The sequence below is a fragment of the Oncorhynchus mykiss genome, chromosome 20 (genome assembly GCF_057628025.1).
Source record: "Oncorhynchus mykiss isolate SJ-2025 chromosome 20, ASM5762802v1, whole genome shotgun sequence".
Classification (NCBI taxonomy): domain Eukaryota; kingdom Metazoa; phylum Chordata; class Actinopteri; order Salmoniformes; family Salmonidae; genus Oncorhynchus; species Oncorhynchus mykiss.
In genome coordinates, this window is record NC_143041.1 from 27,727,383 (window position 1) to 27,747,888 (window position 20,506).

The following is a 20,506-nucleotide window of genomic DNA, read 5'->3' on the forward strand; positions in this document are numbered from 1 at the left end:
AAGTGACTGCCTTAACCGGTTCCCCTACATGTTTCTATTATACTGGCCCAGTTATGTAACCATATTGCGATTTTGAGGGGTGTAAATAGCCGGATGTACCCTGAACAATAGATCCTGTGGCGCCACATGTTATGTCACTAAACAAGAAACACAGCATCTCTCTGCTGTCCCCACCCATCCATCAAATATGCCTAGCTTTCAATTCAAAGAAATTGATTGTCAATTTGAAAGTGCCTTCAAGTTGGAAGCAGTAAAAAAAATGTATTCCCACTGATTTATCTACCAGGCAACGCTGTATTGCATTATTGCAACAAGAAAATAACAGACATCTGTGATTTTGAGGCTGCTTTCACACAGTTGTGCAATCTGGAAGACATTTGTAATATGTATTTTACCGTTGGTTTCCCTTTCCCCTCCGCAGTGGTGCTGACCAGTGGGGACGGCATCGCCTTGCCCCAGAAGGTGCTGTTCCCGGCCGAGCGGCTCAGCCTGAAGTGGAACCAGGTCAACCGCATCGGATCAGGTCTCCAGAACCTGGGCAATACCTGCTTCCTCAACTCGGCTCTGCAGTGTCTCACCTACACTGCTCCCCTCAGTAACTACATGCTGTCCCGGGAGCACTCTAAAACGTGTATGTAGATAATAGAACCAGGGGCTCTTTTGTTTATATTACATTTTCATAATGCAAAGCAGGAGAAGGTTAGAAAGAGAAACAAAAGTAATATTTAGACAAAGAAGAGCGCTTCAAATTGATCAAAGTGTATGTTGATTCTTTGCTTAAAGGCCCAGTGCAGTCAAGTTTTTCCTGTGTTTTTTATATACATTTCCACACTATGCACTTGGAATAATACTGTGAAATTATGATAATGCTCTGTTTGAAAAGACTGCCTGAAATTTCAGCCTGTTTTTGTGTGATGTAGTTTTTACCTGCCTAGTGACATAACCTGGTGGTAAATTAGTTAACAGACCAATAAGAGTTCTAAACCGCTCTGCCAATAACAGCTAGTTTTCAGTTTCCCCTACGCACTAAGACCACTCCCAGACAGACCTAGCAAAATTATTCCTTGAGAAATCGCTTTTTGCTAAAAAAACTTTTTTTTAACCATTTTAAATTGAAAACACAGTAAGATTCCCCCCCCCCCCCCCCTGAAATAATTTTTTCCCCAAAAATTATTTGATATTGAGATCAAACTGGCTGCATTAGACCTTTAATGCCTATTTACCCGATTGACCGCCTCTGTGTTGATGTTCAGGTCACGAGCCTGGATTCTGTATGATGTGCACCATGCAGAATCACATCACCCAGGTCTTTGCCAACTCTGGGAACGTCATCAAGCCCATCGGAGTCCTCAATGAGCTCAAACGTGAGTAGTATTTACTTTGGAATCAGAGGGGGAAAGACTTTCGCACAGTGTGGATAGGAATTAGTCTTTGTGCAAACGTGTTGAAAGCCATTACAGCTAACCAACCTGTCAGCAAAATTGTTTTCCATACAAAAATGGAAGGAGAGTTGAGACTGCATCACAGGTGTAGAATTCTGGGAAACCTAGTCAGCAAAATTAGTTTTCCTCCTGAAAATATAGAGTTGATTCTGTAATTTTTAGAGGGAAAACTGACAGTGTCAAAGTCTCTAATTTATTATGTTGCTTCTTCACCTGTCTATACCTCTGTCACACCTGTGCAGGGATTGCAAAGCATTTCCGTTTTGGTAGCCAAGAGGACGCCCATGAGTTCCTGCGGTACACAGTGGATGCTATGCAAAAGTCCTGCCTGCCCGGAAGCAAGTAGGTGTTACACTGAAACTCACATCTCATCTGACCCACATTCACATTTCACTTACAGCACAGCGTGAGACATGATTAATAAATCATGTTTCAGTGACCATCTCCTATACACTAGGGACCCTTAACTGACTTTAGGAAGCCTTCCTCCTATGTAGAGTGGGTATTCTGCCCTCCATCAGGTTGCCTCTACTCTCTGGAATTACTTTTGCTCTATTTCTTCTGCTGTCTTCCTCCTCAAAGGGCTAGGACATTGTGTCCCAATGAGAAATTAAATTAAGGCTATCTTGATTTAAATGATCCTGTGTGTACACATAGCCAGCAATTTCCCTTGAAGCTATTGGGAGTCGCTGATTAGCATCTTTAATGGTTTGACGTTTCCTTTTTCAACAGATTGGACAGGCAAACACAGGCAACCAGTTTCATCCATCAAGTCTTTGGAGGGTATCTAAGGTCCAGAGGTAGGCTTATTAGTGCTTTCTTGAAAAAATATATATAAACGGTACCAGTCAAACGTTTGGACACACCTACTCATTCAAGTATTTTTCTTTATTTTTATTCTTTTCTACATTGTAGAATAATAGTGAAGACATCAAAACTATGAAAAAACACATGGAATCATTAAGTAACCAAAAAAGTCCAAATGTATTTTATACTTGAGATTCTTCAAAGTTGCCACCCTTTACCTTGATGATAGCTTTGCACACTATTGGCATTCTCTCAACAAGCTTCATGAGGTAGTCACCTGGAATGCATTTCAATTAACAGGTGTGCCATGTTAAAAGTTAATTTGTGGAATTTCTTTCCTTAATGCGTTTGAGCCAATCAGTTATGTTGTGACAAGGTAGGGGTTGCATACAGAAGATTGCCCTATTTGGTAAAATACCAAGTCCATATTATGGCAAGAACAGCTCAAATAAGCAAAGAGAAACGACAGTCCATCATTACTTTAAGACATGAAGGTCAGTCAATGTGGAACATTTCAAGTAAGTTTCTTCAAGTGCAATCACAAACACCATCAATCATTATGATGAAACTGGCTCTCATGAGGTCCGCTACACGAAAGGAAGACCCAGAGTTACCTCTGCTGCAGAGGATAAGTTAATTTTTGTTACCAGCCTCAGAAATCAAATATAAAATACATTTTGATTTGTTTAACACTTTTTTTTGGTTTCTACATGATTCCATATGTTATTTCATAGTTTTGATGTCTTCATTATTATTCTACAATGTAGAAAATAGTAAAAATAAAGAAAAACCCTTGAATGAGTAGTTGTGTCCAAACTTTGGACTGGTACTTTGTGTATGTGATATATATGATGCAGATACAAGCATTGCTTGCTCTTTGCGGTATTAGACCAGGTATCTGTAAAGAAACTTTATAAAATACATTTGATTGATATACTTTCTCTGTGTGTGCTGCTGGACACCATTAGAACTTTTTGAAGAGGCAATTATGATTAGATGACTGTCATAGTTGTTAATAGGTACGATTATCTAATAATTGTCTATGCTGTCTTTTTTTACAGTGAAATGTTTAAACTGCAAAGCAGTCTCTGACACGTTTGACCCTTATTTGGATGTCGCTTTGGAAATAAAGGTAACAGTGAAGTACCTTTTTCATGGTGTACAGTGAGGAAACCTGTCAAACCTCTTTCTAAGAATACATCATTGACACGTGTCACCCGTGTTACCTTTCAGACTGCTCCCAGTATCACCAAAGCACTGGAGCAGTTTGTTAAGCCTGAGCAGCTAGATGGAGAGAATGCCTACAAATGCACTAAGTGAGTATATCTGTATTCATTTATTGTTAGTCTCAGCATAGTGCTGCCTAAACCAGTGTTATTGCAACCTTGTGAACTGCGTTTTTAGTTTCATTGGTTTTTATAACCGTTCCAACTGTGTGTGCAGGTGTAAGAAGATGGTTCCAGCCTCTAAGAGATTCACCATCCACCGCAGCTCCAATGTGCTCACCATCTCACTGAAGCGCTTCGCCAACTACAACGGGGGCAAGATCGCTAAGGTAAGTTCAGAGTACGTTATTAGTAACAGAAACATAAACATGGACCACTTCTTTTAAAAACTGTTTTACCAGTCACATTTTTACTGAAATCTTTAATTGGGGAGATATCATCTCACATGGCCTTGCTCTCTCTCCCTTAGGACGTGAGGTATCCTGAGTGCCTGGACCTGCGTCCCTTCATGTCTCAGTCCCACGGGGAGCCCCAGGTCTATGTGCTCTACGCTGTCCTGGTGCACTCTGGCTTCAGCTGCCACGCTGGACACTACTACTGCTACGTCAAGGTAAGCCCCAACATAGACGCAAAACCACTGTTAAGACTGCTCCCGAACACACTCCAATCAATCAATGAGAGAGACTGCTTACAACCTCCAAGCGAATAAGCCTTTTACCACTTCTATGTAAGCCTGATATATTTGATTACATCTGTCTTCTACAGGGGGTTATGGTTACTATGGTGTCCGTGTGACGTACTATATGTTTGTGGGATGCATGTCTATAATTTCTCTCCTTCTCCCCCCACTTTCTCTCAGGCTAGCAACGGCCAGTGGCACCAGATGAATGACTCCTCTGTATCAGTCAGTGACATCAGATCAGTCCTCAACCAGCAGGCGTACGTCCTCTTCTATATCAGGTGAGTAGCTCGCTCCCATTCACCTTTTGTTTGAATGATGAAAAATATATCTGAGCGTTGAAGCATTACGTGTGTTTCTAAAATGAAGTCTGCTTGACGATGCAATAGTCCTGTGCAGGATTTCCCTTTTAGTGGTTGAGTTTCTCATCTGTGATGGGTGCTGCCTGTTCTTGCCACCAGGTCACCTGATCTGAAGAACGGAGGGGACTACAACCACATGAGTCGGCCCCCTGGACAATCGTCCCCCCGCCCCATCCTCACACCCCGGGTCAACATTGGACCACGACACACCAACACTTGCTTCATAGGACCACAGCTGCCCCCACACATGGCCAAGGTACAGCCTCAACACACACTAGCCTCTGCACAATCTTCTTTTCAAAAGCAACGTGTAATAACTGTCTTTTTTTCCCCCAGAACACCTTTCACATCAATGGGAACGGCTCCCTAAGGGACTTCCCCTCTGGCTCAAAGCCCAGCAGTGGGAGCAGCAGCATGGGCAAGACTAGCTACGGCCTGCTCTCCTCTTCTTCCTCTTCCTCTCATTCTCTAAGCTGTCCTACAGGTATCCCTGACACTGCCAAGCGTCAGAAGCTCTCCTTCTTCATCGGTCAGGGCAAACAGATCCGCCCCTCCTCATCATCCTCCTCTTACGCCCAGCCGTCCTCCTGTTCTTCGTCACAGACTACCTCAGACATGTCCGCGCCCCGGGCTCCTTGCATAAACGGTACACCCTCCGTTAACGGAAACGGTCATGGAGCCTCATTCCTGGTGCCGTATGGCCAGGAGTCATCGGAGGAGTCTGACCAGGAGGGAGGCAGCGGTTTGGAGAACGGCACAACCAAGCCTCACGTTAACGGGAGGAAGGGAGGGGCTGTCTACGGCCCCGTCCCCAGAGTGCTGGCCCTCAAGCCCAACGGCATCAGTAACGGCCAGGCCACCATGCACCATAACGGGTCTGGGACAAACGGCTCCTCCAAACTCAGCCAGATCGGACATCAGAATGGACACCACAAAGTTAATGGCATCAAACAACCGGAGAAGGTACTTCAGTCGAGACACGCACACATATTTAAATACTTTACTTGAATCCACACATCACATTACATTTGCAGAATCTTCACACACACAAGCAGCTGTGTATTATCTGTGTATGTGTTGTTGTGCAGGTCAACGGTCATGTACTGTCTCCTGGGTTGGGTCCCAGCAGTTCTAATGAGGCGGAGTCTCACCACAGTGGCCCAAGGTGAGTGTATCGCCTCGTGTACACCGGTTGCATCAAACTGTGTTCCGGCAGAAGTCTGTTTATTTAATTGTGAGGCAAGCCACACTGCTGCGACTCCTCTGCCGGACTAGGTTGTGGTGCGTGGCACTGCGTGCAGTATGCCACATGCGTTGGTTTGCCGTGCAATACCAGAAGTAAACCACACAAAAAGTTCCTAATGTGTAGCATGATACTTTTTGTTGTGATGCGGTGGATGGATTGTGAAGACTACGTGAGATGTACCATACAGCAATAACCTGTGTGCACGCAGCATTAGATTGTTTTACCTATTTTGTTTTATCAGATTCTCTCATGATCATTTTGATGTACAGTAATTCATGAATGCTATTGATGTATTTTTCTACAGCAAAGAGGTGTATAGTGCCATCCCCAGCCAGGACAACCCGTCTCAGAGCCTCCACAGTGCCGACAGCGATAGCCACCTCTCCCCAACCCCAGAGAAAAGGACTAAAACTCACTCTGACCCCCTCCCTCACCACCCACCATCAACCACTGCTAACCCGCCATCCTCATTGGCCGATGTTGGCGCTAAGCCACCTACTGACACCATGAGGGAATCCAGCTCCACCTCCAACCCTGGGGCCTTACCCCTCCAGCCCACCCCCCACTCCCTCAGAACCCTAGTCTCTCCAGCCTTCTCCCAGCCCCTCTCTGGACCAGGCCAGGGGACCACAAAAGGCCTCGGAGCACCACACAGCAGATCTGGGGAGGACGTCAGGGAGACTGAGAACAGCCCAGCAGCAGCGCTGGATGGACGGCTGGACGGCAAGCCCAGCTCCAGAGAGGGAAGAGACCGGATGTATTCTTCTGATCGGGATAAGGGGAGAGACCGACTATATTCTTCGGACCGCGATAGGGATGGAGACCGGCTGTACTCTTCTGACCGGGATAAAGACAGAGAAAGGAATGGGTACCACCGTGACATGAGCCGTGAACGCAACTGGGACCGTGACTCAGACCGCTATCGACACCGGCGGGACCACAGAGATCGAGAACACCACCGAGACCGAGAACACCACCGGTCGTACCGTGATCGCTCGGCCAGCCGGGACAGACACTGGGAGTCAGAGCGTCGCTGGGAGAGGAACGCCTACCACCCCAGGGACAGGGACCGCTGCCACCACCACTACCACAGACCCAGAGAGAACAGGGAGAGGGACCGGAGGGAGCACAGCCTCCCCCATAGAGAGGAGCCTCACGGACGCTCCAGGTGGAGGGGGGAGAGGTGTGAAGGTAAGGACAGGGGTGATGGTAAGAGGGGTTACTACCCTTCACAGGAGGAGACCCCCCTGCCCACCCCACTAAGCTCCAACACCAAACCCAGTCAGCCCCCCACTAGCCCAGACCTCTCCCCAGCCAGACCAGCTCTGGAGAAACGACCCGATCCTCTGAGAGAGGACAGCGTTGAGGAGCGTCGGGCCAAGAAACACAAGAAGAGCAAGAAGAAGAAGAAGTCCAAGGACAAAGCTAGGCGTCGAGAGAATGGGTAAGGCAGTCAGAAATAATAGACAAGGTGCCAGAGAAATTAATTCAGTTACTTTAACCCTGACCTGCGTGTTCTTTCTTCAAGGACCTCTGATGTGGATTCCTCTGACAGGGCTGCCGATGGCAGCAGGTCCTCCAAACACAAGAAGAAGAAGAAGAGGCGGCACGACACTGACATGGAGGACGAGAAGTCCCGCTCTACCCAGAGTTCCGAGGGGCACCGTGACCCCAACGCCCCCCGGGAGAGTCGCAGGGCGAGCAGCAGTGACGAGGAGAGGGCGAGCAGGAAGCGACGTTACCAGGACGATGATGGCTCTGACAATAGCTACCCCGAGAAACACCATCGCTCCGATGACGACGACAACAAAGACCGCTTCTTCTCTCACAATATATTGCCAACAGCCACCTCTCACAACGCATCGCACCACCACCTCAACGGGCACACAGGTAAGAAACCAGCTGATTTTAGAAACCATACAATGGTTTCGATATGTCAGGTCCACTAGTATTTTTCAGTTTGTAACTGTTAAATAATCTTGACCGTAATATGTTTTTCTCTTGTAGGTAATGGCTTCAGTCGACCCAATGGAAACTCCCACGGATGTTCTACCAATGGACTGTACAATGAATGACATTAGATTTTCTCTGTTTGACCAGAGAAACAGAACAAAGTAAGTGTCTTACTTTTACGTCGGTCTTACTCAGAGAATCTCTATGCTTGACTGTGTGCTTATGTGTGGAAACAGTAGCCAGTTTCAACTTATCTTCTTAATTGTCTAAATACTGTAATGGGTCTGTATGCAAACGTAACACATCTCTCTCCCATTGCAGACTTGGAATACTGTAAAAATCAACCTTTATGGAAAAGTGAAATGCAACAGGAATGTCATCCCTAATATTTGAACGTGGTGCTGAATTACTGGGAATATACTGTATTTTTACCACACAAATGTTTTAAAGATTCTACCAGATTTTTTTTTTTTTTGAAGGTATTTTTTTTTCTAATTCATTCGGTAGACACTTGTCACTCAATGGACATTTATGAAAAATAATTAATATATACACGTTGTAAACAAAAAAGAAGCCTGGAGCTTAACCATCTCAACTGCTGCTTAGTGGAAGACTCAGGATTTGTTAAAATGAGACTTTTTCCTCCTCAGAGAACTGACCACTTGGTTAAATAATCGAACGACTATTGTTGTTGCCTAGGAGATGACCTGTTTGATATGACTTCAGTTGGCCGCAAGTTTGTCACCATTATCCACATATCTGTATAGCTGGAGTTGTTGGTAAAAAAAAAAAGATGAAAAGAAAATGGAGGGAAACGTTATGGAGGAGTGAGGACCGTGTGGTAGACACAAGGACATTGCCAGCTCTTTGTTGCTTTCAATTACTTTTTAAAATTCTCTTAAGCCTACAATTCTTTCTCTCAACACGTCACTGGAGAAGATTCCTTCCCTCTGCATCCCTCTCTTCACTCGGTTTCACTGAGATATAATTTCTATCCTTAACTCATTCAAGGATTTAAAAAATCATAATAATCATGTTATCTTATGGCTGTGGACCTGTTTTTTTGTTTTTTTATAGCGTCCAAAAGAATACTGTGAATTTAATTTTGAACTGTACTATCAGTTATTTTTTTATACATTAAAACGGTCCTGTATCAGGAATACCAATGTAGAATTTCTTTTTTTGTTTTAGAATTCCCACAACATAATTTAGACTGTGTTCTATGGACATAAGTCAGTAGAATGGTATGATGATCTGCTTTTGGTCTGTTTGGATGGCTTTGTTTTCTACCTAAAAAAAGACCAAAACATGTAAATGGTTGTTAATACATTTCTAGTTCTACAATAGCATGTCAAATTTATACATTGTACAAGGTATATAAAACGCCTTAATACATTTAATGTCATTATTATTATTTTTTGAATGAATGCTGTTGATTGATTGGGGATGTACACACAGATGGTGAAAAGTTTCTGCCATTTTATTGGAAGGAGTAATTTGTCTGACTTTTGGTAAAAAAGATTGCATATGAGTGATTGTTTAATTGGTTGCTTGGATAGACTGAAACACTTTGGATTTAGGGCTAACAGTGGTTAGGTAATTTTTCATATTGTTTCCAGGTTACACAATGATAGTGTGGGAGTTCAAAACAGGACCTGTGAACCTTGTATGTGGACCTGTATTGTCCACATACAATAGACTGTGTGGAAGCTATAACCTAAAGAATAGGTGGCTGGGTAGGTATCAGACTGGTCAGTTACACAGGAGAAGATCTGGTATTTTTACTCAAAATTCTCATAACATTAAGGCTGCTGTAACATTTTGAGATTCTCTTGAGCTTTTACACAACTTTTGTAAAGTTCCATCTCTGTCTCACAACGGGGCGATTTAGATCCAAACCTGATCTATTCAATCTTTTTCGCTGAAGTGTTACACTTGGCGCTCTATAAATTGAGGTAATTTCCAATTGAGCTGACATATGCAGCGTTTACCGTGAACGCAGTCTCTGCTAACGCGGGAACATTGAAATGTAATGGCAATCACGCTGTCTTCTACGATACAGAGTGAATAGAGCCATTAGTTTTCACCTTGACACCTTCCAATGTAAAAACCAGCTGGCTTGGCTGCTACATTTCTGTTTCTTTTAGAAATATGAGGAATTGTTTTTCTTCATTTTCTCTGTGGAGTTGGAGTTGAGGGTTTCTTCCACTGCAGTATGTAATCTGTAATGCTCATTGCTCAACTTTGAAATGTGAACAAACGGGTGTAGGCTAGCCATAACCTTTTACATGCTACAGAAACAAACTATGTACAGTACATATGTCAAGGGGAATACACTTTTGTAATTAGAGAAAATAAATATGAAAAACAAATGTACAGCAGTGGACTTTGAATCAATACATAAACTAGCTTTGAATAACTGTCACACAAACTTGACTATGTATTATTAATACAGTATATTATAGCTCTGCAGGAATTCACATTTGACCTTACATAGACCATAGTGATATCTAATATGAACTGGCAACAACTGGGTATGGCATTATGAAACAAAAGAGGAAAGAAAACAGATTCTTATTGTACACTACTTGTATCAGTCGTCTTGCAGGTGAAAATCTGACCCGTTGATTCCTAAAAGTTTGAGGTTCTTCTGACATTGAAATCATACTCAATTCACCCACTAGAGGACAATGTTGAGCTAGCCAAGATGTCCATGTTTCTTCGAGCCTGCTTCGATGGTTGGGGAAAGCGCCGTCTGTATGGGGACATTGGGGAGGCCCCACACAGCCTCATACATATTGCTCAGACCATTGTCCTTTTCACAATACAGTACATTCACACATACAATTTATAGTTGTGTGCATTGCATGCATCTGAAAAGAAACTGATAACCAAAATGTCAAGTGCCCTTCCCGACTTGTCCTTTATCCATACTGATGAAGTGTAGACGTGTTGCATCCGAAGTCAAATCCCCACTAAATCTGGATCCCCTTGTCTGCTGTGTCTCCTGTCCCTGGGCTGTGTGTGTGAGCCCCCTCGCCCCCCGTCTCCTGGACCGATGGAGGTCCATGCTGGTGTCACTGATGATAGGGTGGGTGTGGTCAGGTTCTCCTCACTTCTTATTGGCTATCCTCCGCTTCCTGGTGGCTAGCATGTCATAGAAGGGATCCCTGCTAATGCTTGCTCTGCAGAGAGAGATGGATTGGTTATGAAAAATAAACAATGGTTGTGTATTACAGTAGCCTGTGTAGGCCTTTTGTGAGCAGGTCTGGGAATAGTTTCAACAGCTTTACTATATTCGGTATCGGCACAGTTCACATTCTAACCTACACTGTCGTCCAAGGAAAACATTGCAATTGGTTTCATGTTTTTCAGCCTCCTCTGAAGGAGTACCTCTCTATCAACATAGATGTAACACAATAAAGCTGTCTCAACAAGCTTGTTCTTCGGTACATGACTGCAGGCTATTATACACCCCCATATTCCCTTGAAGACTGCAGAGGGAAAAGCCATAGCGGTCCATTAAATTACTGAGAAAAGCCTTGCGTCCGGTCTGAGTTGGTTGTTGTTTTCTCTCTTCACACACAAACCCCAACGGGACAGTAATAGGGTTGAGTAATTCACTGCTTTCCCGGTAGTAGGAACACAGGACATGCTGAAATGGCCATTCTGTGTATGTGTGTCATGCTAACCACAGAGGAGACAACCTAAAGCTGAGTCAGGGTACAGAGTGTGAGCGAAAGCAACCCTGGCCTGTTCTGCACACAGTCTGTCACCCTGTCCCACAGTCTCACAGCTACACATAGAGTTCTATAAACCTGACCTACAGCTGTGATTTCATACAGGGCTGGTATGCACTAGGAAAGGCACTGGTTTCCCACTGCAAACTCCCTGTCCAACACCCTATCTAAAGTATTAATTGCAGAACTGAAGTTGACATTATGTCTCCCTGTCAAATCTCCCTAACTGTGTATGGCATCCACTTCTTCCAAATAAGCTTGGCAGTAAGGTTGTGGAACACGCAGACAAATCTATTTTGTTGATTCTAATGGAAACCCAGCTGTCAATTGCAAATGGTGTTTCTATATCATACCTGATGAGAGTATCATATAATATGATTTCTGCCTCAGATATTGATCATTGGAAAGCTCAGCTGAGAGGAACTATGATCAATCACCCTCTGGGTCTATTTTAACAGAGCATCTTTCTCCTTAACAAGACAGCCTTTGTGTATGATAAATAGTTTGGATTTGGCAAAAACACTTAAGAGGAAAGAATTGAGGCAGAGTGCCAGAGAAAGAGAGTGTAATGCGTGTCGTCTAGCTCTCCTGTCTATAGGCTAATCTAGAGGGCTTTATCAACCGGAAACCCATTTAACCTCCAGAGAGCAGTCTTATCTACCGCACACTGTGAGAAAGTTAGCCTCTCAGCCATATGTGTTAGTGAGTCACACAGTTACATCAAAAAGTTCACACATGGGAAGAAACACATGGTCATAGTGCTATTTGTGTAAAGACGAATGTATCTTCAAAGAAGCGTCGGTGAATACTGGTGTAATCCTAGCTTTGTCATCACGTACACATCACGGACAAACTGGATTGGTCCACCCACACAGACAGCGTTGTGAAGAAGGCACAGCAGCGCCTCTTCAACCGCAGGAGGCTGAAGAAATTTGGCTTGTCACCAAAAGCACTCACAAACTTCTACAGATGCACAATCGAGAGCATCCTGTCGGGCTGTATCACCGCCTGGTACGGCAATTGCTCCGCCCACAACTGTAAGGCTCTCCAGAGGGTAGTGAGGTCTGCACAACGCATCACCGGGGGCAAACTACCTGCCCTCCAGGACACCTACACCACCCGATGTCACAGGAAGGCCATAAAGATCATCAAGGACAACAACCACCCGAGCCACTGACTGTTCACCCCGCTATCATCCAGAAGGCGAGGTCAGTACAGGTGCAACAAAGCAGGGACCGAGAGACTGAAAAACAGCTTCTATCTCAAGGCCATCAGACTGTTAAACAGCCACCACTAACATTGAGTGGCTGCGGCCAACATACTGACTCAACTCCAGACACTTTAATAATGGAAATTGATGTAAAAATGTATCACTAGCCACCTTAAACAATGCCACTTAATATAATGTTTACATACCCTACATTACTCAACTCATATGTATATGTATATACTGTACTCATTTAAACTGCTGCATCTTGCTGCATCTTGCCATCTTTATGTAATACATTTTTTCCCCCCACCTTTATTTAACCAGGTAGGCTAGTTCAGAACAAGTTCTCATTTGCAACTGCGACCTGGCCAAGATAAAGCGTAGCAATTCGACACATACAACAACACAGAGTTACACATGGAATAAACAAAACATACAGTCAATAATACAGTAGAACAAAAGAAAACAAAAAGTCTATATACAGTGAGTGCAAATTAGGTAAGTTAAGGAAATAAATAGGCCATGGTGGCGAAGTAATTACAATATAGCAATTAAACACTGGAATGGTAGATGTGCAGAAGATGGATGTGCAGGTAGAGATACTGGGGTGCAAAGGAGCTAAATAAATAAATAAATACCACTATGGGGATTAGGTAGGTAGATGGGCTGTTTGCAGATAGGCTAAGTACAGGTGCAGTGATCTGTAAACTGCTCTGACAGCTGGTGCTAAAAGCTAGTGGGGGAGATGTGAGTCTTCAGCTTCAGAGATTTTTGCAATTCGTTCCAGTCATGGGCAGCAGAGAACTGGAAGGAAAGACGACCAAAGGAGGAATTGGCTTTGGGGGTGACCAGTGAGATTTACCTGCTGGAGCGCGTGCTACGAGTCGGTGCTGCTATGGTGACCAGTGAGCTGAGATAAGGCGGGGCTTTACCTAGCAGAGACTTGTAGATAACCTGTAGCCAGTGGGTTTGGCGACGAGTATGAAGCGAGGGCCAACCAACGAGAGCGTACAGGTCGCAATGGTGGGTAGTGTATGGGGCTTTGGTGACAAAACGGATTGCACTGTGATAGACTGCATCCAGTTTGTTGAGTAGAGTGTTGGAGGCTATTTTATAGATGACATCACCGAAGTCGAGGATCGGTAGGATGGTCAGTTTTACGAGGGTATGTTTGGCAGCATCAGTGAAGGATGCTTTGTTGCGATATAGGAAGCCGATTCTAGATTTAATCTTGGATTGGAGATGCTTAATGTGAGTCTGGAAGGAGAGTTTACAGTCTAACCAGACACCCAGGTATTTGTAGTTGTCCACGTATTCTAAGTCAGAGCCGTCCAGAGTAGTGACGGTGGACGGGCGAGCATGTGCGGGCAGCGATCGGTTGAAGAGGATGCATTTAGTTTTACTTGCGTTTAAGAGCAGTTGGAGGCCACGGAAGGAGAGTTGTATGGCATTGAAGCTCGTCTGGAGGTTAGTTAACACAGTGTCCAAAGAAGGGCCAGAAGTATACAGAATGGTGTCGTCTGCGTAGAGGTGGATCAGAGAATCACCAGCAGCAAGAGCAACATCATTGATGATACAGAAAAGAGAGTTGGCCCGAGAATTTAACCCTGTGGCACACCCATAGAGACTGTCAGAGGTCCAGACAACAGGCCCTCTGATTTGACACACTGAACTCTATCAGAGAAGCAGTTGGTAAACCAGGCGAGGCAATCAAATGATGTTCTGAAAGAGCTGCAAAATCTGGACCCTCTCAAATGAGAGGGTCCAGATTTTGCAGCTCTTTCAGAACATCGGTTATCTGGATTTGGGTAAAGGAGAAATGGTGGGGTCTTTGGCGGGTTGCTGTGGAGGGTGCCGGGCAGTTGACCGGGGTAGGGGTAGCCATGTGGAAAGCATGGCCAGCCGTAGAGAAATGCTTATTGAAATTCTCAATTATAGTGGATTTATTGGCGGTGACAACGTTTCCTAGCCTCAGAGCAGTGGGTAGCTGGGAGGAGGTGCTCTTATTCTCCATGGACTTTACAGTGTCCCAGAACTTTTTTGAGTTAGTACTACAGGATGCAAATTTCTGTTTGAAAAAGCTTGCCTTAGCTTTTCTAAATGCCTGTGTATATTTATTCCTAACTTCCCTGACAAGCTGCATATCACGGGGGCTATTCAATGCTAATTGCAGAACGCCACAGGATGTTTTTGTGCTGGTCAAGGGCAGACAGGTCTGGAGTGAACCAAGGGCTATATCTATTCCTAGTTCTACATTTTTTGAGAGGGGCATGCTTATTTAAGATGGTGAGGAAGGCACTTTTAAAGAATAGCCAGGCATCATCTACTGACGGGATGAGGTCAATATCCTTCCAGGATACCCCGGCCAGGTCGATTAGAAAGGCCTGCTCGCAGAAGTGTTTCACAGTGATGAGGAGTGGTCGTTTGGTCGCAGACCCATTAAGGATGCAGGCAATGAGGCAGTGATCGCTGAGATCTTGATTGAAAACAGCAGAGGTGTATTTGGAGGGCGAATTAGTTAGGATAACATCTATGAGGGTGCCCGTGTTTACTGATTTGGGGTTGTACCAGGTAGGTTCATTGATCATTTGTGTGAGATTGAGGGCATCAAGCTTAGTTTGTAGGATGGCCGGGGTGTTAAGCATGTCCCAGTTTAGGTCACCTAGTAGCACGAGCTCAGAAGATAGATGGGGGGCAATCAGTTCACATATAGTATTGAGGGCACAGCTGGGGGCAGAGGGAGGTCTATAGCAAGCGGCAACAGTGAGAGACTTGTTTCTGGAAAGGTGAATTTTTAGAAGTAGAAGCTCAAATTGTTTGGGTACAGACTTAGCCTGCAGAGTTCTGTATTACTTTCTATCTTTGCAGTAGATTGCAAAACCGCCCCCTTTGGCAGTTCTATCTTGGCGGAAAACGTTATAGTTAGCAATGGAGATTTCAGGGTTTTTGGTGGTTTTCCTAAGCCAGGTTTCAGACACGGCTAAGACATCTGGGTTGGCAGAGTGTGCTAAAGCAGTGTATCACTAGCCACTTTAAACTATGCCACTTTATGTTTATATACCCTACATTACTCATCTCATATGTATATACTGTACTCGATACCATCTACTGCATCTTGCCTATGCCATTCTGTACCATCACTCATTCATATATCTTTATGCACATATTCTTTATCCCTTTACACTTGTGTGTATAAAGTAGTAGTTGTGGAATTGTTAGGTTAGATTACTCATTGGTTATTACTGCATTGTCGGAACTAGAAGCACAAGCATTTCGCTACACTCGCATTAACATATGCTAACCATGTGTATGTGACAAATAACATTTGATTTGATTTTGAATCATGGTGAGTTGCGAACCACTGGTATCTCGTAGCAGACTCTTGGTTGTGTTTACATGGTGGGCAAAAACCTTAGGTGGGTTACAGCGAAAACGTACTTGATGGATTTGATCCACTCCTCCTTCTCCTCTGTGGTGGGCGCTGAAATCCTGTACACTGTGTGGTTGCCCTCGACGACCCGGCCGTCCGCCTCAGTCTTACACGCTTTGATCAATGAACCCTTGTGATTGGGGTTGTAGAGCTCGAAACAGTTCTGATTGGACGACAGGGTTAGAGAGAGAGGGAGAGAAATAATTAGCTAGGGCGAATATTCAAGTGGAAAGTACACAGAGACTAAGTATCCAGTTCATTTCATTAGCCCATTCTCAGGCATTGTTTTCTTTACATATTTTGGGGAACTTACAGGCTTCCTGGGCTCATCCACCTCTCTTATGCTAAGGTTCTCTAGAGGAATGATCCCACGAGGTTCCTTGTCCTGGAGACAACACAAAGAACACATTCAATACATGATTTAATATATAAACACACTGCATATATATATGCCAATTGATTTATGCAGCTGCCCTTACATAACTGAATTTGTTGTGGCAAACTTCCTGCAAGTTTTGGCAAAAACTAAATAGTGTGCCACAACTGTTTACCAGAAGCCTGTTTTTTGGTAAGGGTGTTTCAAAAACTACAAGTAGGTTTTATATACACATAAGGGTGTATAAATCAGTCATACTCAAGACAGGAAAACGAAGTAACTTCCTAACTGTACATGGTCTGTATCCTACACATATTACAACTGTACTATACTGTTATTGTTCACACTGAGGTCACACAGAGTGGTGTACCTAGGGAAGAAGTAACCCAATCCTACAGTGGATTTCTATTGTGTCTGGGGATAGTCTGGAAGCTGAGGAGACCTTGAAGAACAGAGCAGAACAGCCTCCCTGTTGTCCACAGTCTTTCTCTTAATGAGAGAACACAGCAGGGATGGGATGCCCGGGGACTGGACTGGGGGCTCAGTGCTGGGGGGTGGGCTCTAAGCAGTGTGTATGGGTGTGCTGGTTTGTGCCTATGTGTGTCAGCGTGTGTAGGGTAATGGGGGAGGGGTCTGGGCTAGGCCAGATGTGCAGCAGACCGCCCAGATGTTTTCCATGCATCGTGTTAATTGCTGGACCGGGGTGCATTTAGGTCAAAGGGCCGGGCTGCATCTGCTACAGACTGGCTGTGGCTGACTGGCTACAAATGACATACAATAGCCACTCTCTCTGACTGTCTGCCTATGATTTCTCTCTCTCTCTCTCATTGACAAAACCAAACGCTAACTTACCGTTGTGTATTCAAAATAGTACAGGCAGTTGTCAGTCAGAATGAACCACCGTCTCTTCCAGGTCTTCACTCTTCCACCTGTAGAGAAACATACCAGACATGTTGAGTAACAACATAGTAACATCGTCACAGAGAGAGAGAAGAGCAAATGGCCAAGCCATGCGGAGAGGGAGTGTTGTAGGCTACACAGCCAATGAGATGATACTGCTAGTATTGCAGATAGAAATGCCATGTTTAGAGCTGACATGATTCCCTATATTCTACATACGCAATACATTTCTATCTGAATGTTCTGTAATGTTACACCCGCCTGAATAGACCCCAGGGCTACGTGTGGATGCTACATTAATCACTTGGGCCTTTACAATACTATAGAAAAGCAACTACAAGGGTGTAAGATGGAGGCTGCTTAGTGTCAACGTTGAAGCAACCAGCTCAGCCTTTCTCTCAGACACATTTCAATGCAAACTGCAAAAGCAGTTAGGCATATTTCTATTGAGACTCAATGTTGAGACAGACAGACTAGCCTATAGCCCAGCCCTCAGTCCTTAGGAGGAGTACCCTACCCCTACCCTATCCTAGCCCTCCTACCCCCCAACCTACCCCCAAACCTTCCCTCCAACCCTACCCCTCCACGTGCCACATCTGGTTCTGATCAGCAGTCTGCCCATTAAGCTGATTCAATCAGTGGTCCAATATCCCCCCCCCAGCCTCCCCTCCCGGTCCCCAGAGGGCCCTACGCAGTGCGCGGTATTGCTTGTGAAAACAGTCAAAATGTGTGTTCAATTTGGGTGAGAATCCTAGAAACGCAGCCTTTCACGTGTGACGGCATTGCATTGGCTCAGCCGGAGCTGGGGAGCATGGTTCATTGGTCAGGGATGGCTAGGCATGTGACAGTATACCCAACCCACTACATAATGAAGACATTTGCCTCTCAAATTAAGTGACACATCTTAATGTATTTAATTATTTTATGGATATAAAGTGAAAAGATACAGAGGGACAATTACTCATTCTGCATTTCTGTAAACTAACCAATGTAAACATGTTCAAGTGTTTGACACAATGAGTATACTTCAAGTACTAACAATTCAAAATGGGGATGTTGGGCCTATTTCTAGAAGCATTTATCAGTCTAAACTCAGCTGTTTTTCCATTGGCCGAATCGCTCTCTCTGTACCGTGAAGGCAGCCAAAGCTAGTCTGTCTGTCCAACCGACCAGGGAGTGTGAAGAACAGAATGAGTAACAAGATACAATTCTCAGACGTTGCATTTTTTTCAAGAAGAATATCTCCTCACAATTTGGAGTTAAGGTTAACCCTTCTCTCCTTGAGTCAAGTAGATAAATCCAGACATATAATTCTCTACAGTTGTACAGATAAGGATTATTTCATGCAAAATGATGCAAGCAGTCAATAATCCATGTAATTATAAGTAATGATAATACATTGTACGACACTGAATGTACAAAACATTAAGAACACCTTCCTAATATTGAGTTCCAACCCCTTTTGCCCTCAGAACAGTCTGAATTTGTCGGGGCATGAAACTACAAGGTGTCAAAAGTATTCCACAGGGATGCTGGCCCATGTTGACTCCAATGCTTCCCACAATTGTATCAAGTTGGTTGGATGTCCTTTGGGTGGTGGACCATTCTTGATACACACGGGAAACTGTTGAGCAGGAAAAACACAGCAGCGTTGCAGTTCTTGACACAAACCGGTCTGCCTGGCACCTACTACCATACCCCGTTCAAAGGCACTTAAACATTTTGTCTTGCCCATTCACCCTCTGAATGCGACACATACACACAATCCATGTCTCAAGGCTTAAAAATCCTTCTTTAACCTGTCTCCTCCCTTTCATCCACACTGATTTAAGTGGATCATAGCTTTCACCTGGTCAGTCTGTAATGGAAAGAGCAGGTGTTCCTAATGTTTTGTCCGCTCAGTATATTATTATTATTATTAGTTTACTTATAGGGTGCTATAGAATCCTATAGTTTTATGTGGAATGCACTGTTTACATATTGTACAAACATACTGACATTCTAAAATAGGTCTATGGGGGCCCCTGCAGTTCACTGTATTTTCCATGCAATACTCGAAGCACAGCCTGCCTGTCATATCATGTCAAAACCTGACATTGATTTATGTATTTATGCTGATGTTCCACATAGAGGGGAGCTCTACTAGACTCACAGCAGAGTACACCTACAGAGCTCTAACCTCAGTTAGGGCAGCTCAGTCGCTTCCATTTAACTACCTGACAGGCTGCTGTAATGACTCATTTCACTACCTGACAGGCTGCTGTAATGACTCATTTCACTACCTGACAGGCTGCTGTAATGGCCTCTTTAACTACATCATAAAAAACACAGCTTCTCCATCAGGTAGCTCCATCCAAAGGGATGCTAAAATTAGCATACGGACTTATTGCAACTCTGAGAGAGGAAAATTGGAACTAAAATGATCTGGCAAGCGCAGCTGGTGGGATGGAAAGAGAGGGGGGCATGGAAATTGGATAGATAGAGGATGCATTCCATAGGGCACCCTATTCTCTATATACGGTGCATTCGGAAAGTAGTCAGACCCCTTCACTATTTCCACATTTTGTTACGTTACAGCCTTATTCTAAAATTGATTAAATCATTTTTACCCCATCAATCTGTATATAATACCCCATAATGACAAAGAAAAAATGGGTTTTTAGAAATTTTTGCTAATTTATTACAAATATAAAAAAAACAGAAATATCACATTTACATAAGTATTCTTTGTTGAAGCACCTTTGGTAGCGATTACAGCCTCGAGTCTTCCTGGGTATGACGCTACAAGCTTGGCACACCTGGGCTTGACACACCCGGGCTCCCGAGTGGCGCAGCGGTCTGAGGCACTGCATCTCAGTGCTAGAGTTGTCACTACAGACCCTGGTTCGATTCCAGGCTGTATCACAACCGGCCGTGATTGGGAGTCCTATAGGGCGGCGCACAATATGCCCAGCGTCGTCCGGGTTAGGGTTTGGCCGGGGTTTGCTAAATAAGAATTTGTTCTTGACTGACTTGCCTAGTTAAATAAATAAATAATAAATCATATTTGGGGAGTTTCTCCCATTCTTCTCTGCAGATACTCTCAAGCTCTGTCAGGTTGGATGGGAAGCGTCGCTTGCACAGTTATTTTCAGGT

At 44.2% G+C, this 20,506-nt stretch overlaps 2 protein-coding genes across 3 annotated transcripts in view; one reads left to right on the plus strand and one right to left on the minus strand.

Annotated features, from left to right (window-relative positions):
• LOC149974532 (ubiquitin carboxyl-terminal hydrolase 42-like) overlaps positions 1-10,087 on the plus strand; it is a 34,404-nt gene extending 24,317 nt beyond the window's left edge. For both annotated transcript variants that reach the window (XM_090212799.1, XM_090212800.1), the window contains 16 exons: positions 422-631; positions 1,254-1,364; positions 1,685-1,784; positions 2,175-2,242; positions 3,311-3,381; positions 3,483-3,565; positions 3,693-3,804; positions 3,945-4,085; positions 4,335-4,435; positions 4,616-4,772; positions 4,853-5,479; positions 5,605-5,681; positions 6,067-7,206; positions 7,291-7,652; positions 7,770-7,876; positions 8,037-10,087. In XM_090212799.1, the coding sequence (XP_090068925.1) occupies positions 422-631; positions 1,254-1,364; positions 1,685-1,784; positions 2,175-2,242; positions 3,311-3,381; positions 3,483-3,565; positions 3,693-3,804; positions 3,945-4,085; positions 4,335-4,435; positions 4,616-4,772; positions 4,853-5,479; positions 5,605-5,681; positions 6,067-7,206; positions 7,291-7,652; positions 7,770-7,837 (3,428 nt within the window). In that variant the 3' untranslated portion in view covers positions 7,838-7,876; positions 8,037-10,087. The remainder of the gene's footprint in view (positions 1-421; positions 632-1,253; positions 1,365-1,684; positions 1,785-2,174; positions 2,243-3,310; positions 3,382-3,482; positions 3,566-3,692; positions 3,805-3,944; positions 4,086-4,334; positions 4,436-4,615; positions 4,773-4,852; positions 5,480-5,604; positions 5,682-6,066; positions 7,207-7,290; positions 7,653-7,769; positions 7,877-8,036) is intronic.
• Positions 8,039-20,506, minus strand: part of LOC149974533 (cytohesin-3-like) — a 42,502-nt gene continuing 30,034 nt past the window's right edge. Inside the window, exons 10-13 of the mRNA XM_090212801.1 lie at positions 17,324-17,400; positions 16,409-16,480; positions 16,104-16,258; positions 8,039-10,900 (exon numbers count right to left, since the gene is read on the minus strand). Of these exons, the coding sequence (XP_090068927.1) occupies positions 10,828-10,900; positions 16,104-16,258; positions 16,409-16,480; positions 17,324-17,400 (377 nt within the window). The 3' untranslated portion in view covers positions 8,039-10,827. The remainder of the gene's footprint in view (positions 10,901-16,103; positions 16,259-16,408; positions 16,481-17,323; positions 17,401-20,506) is intronic.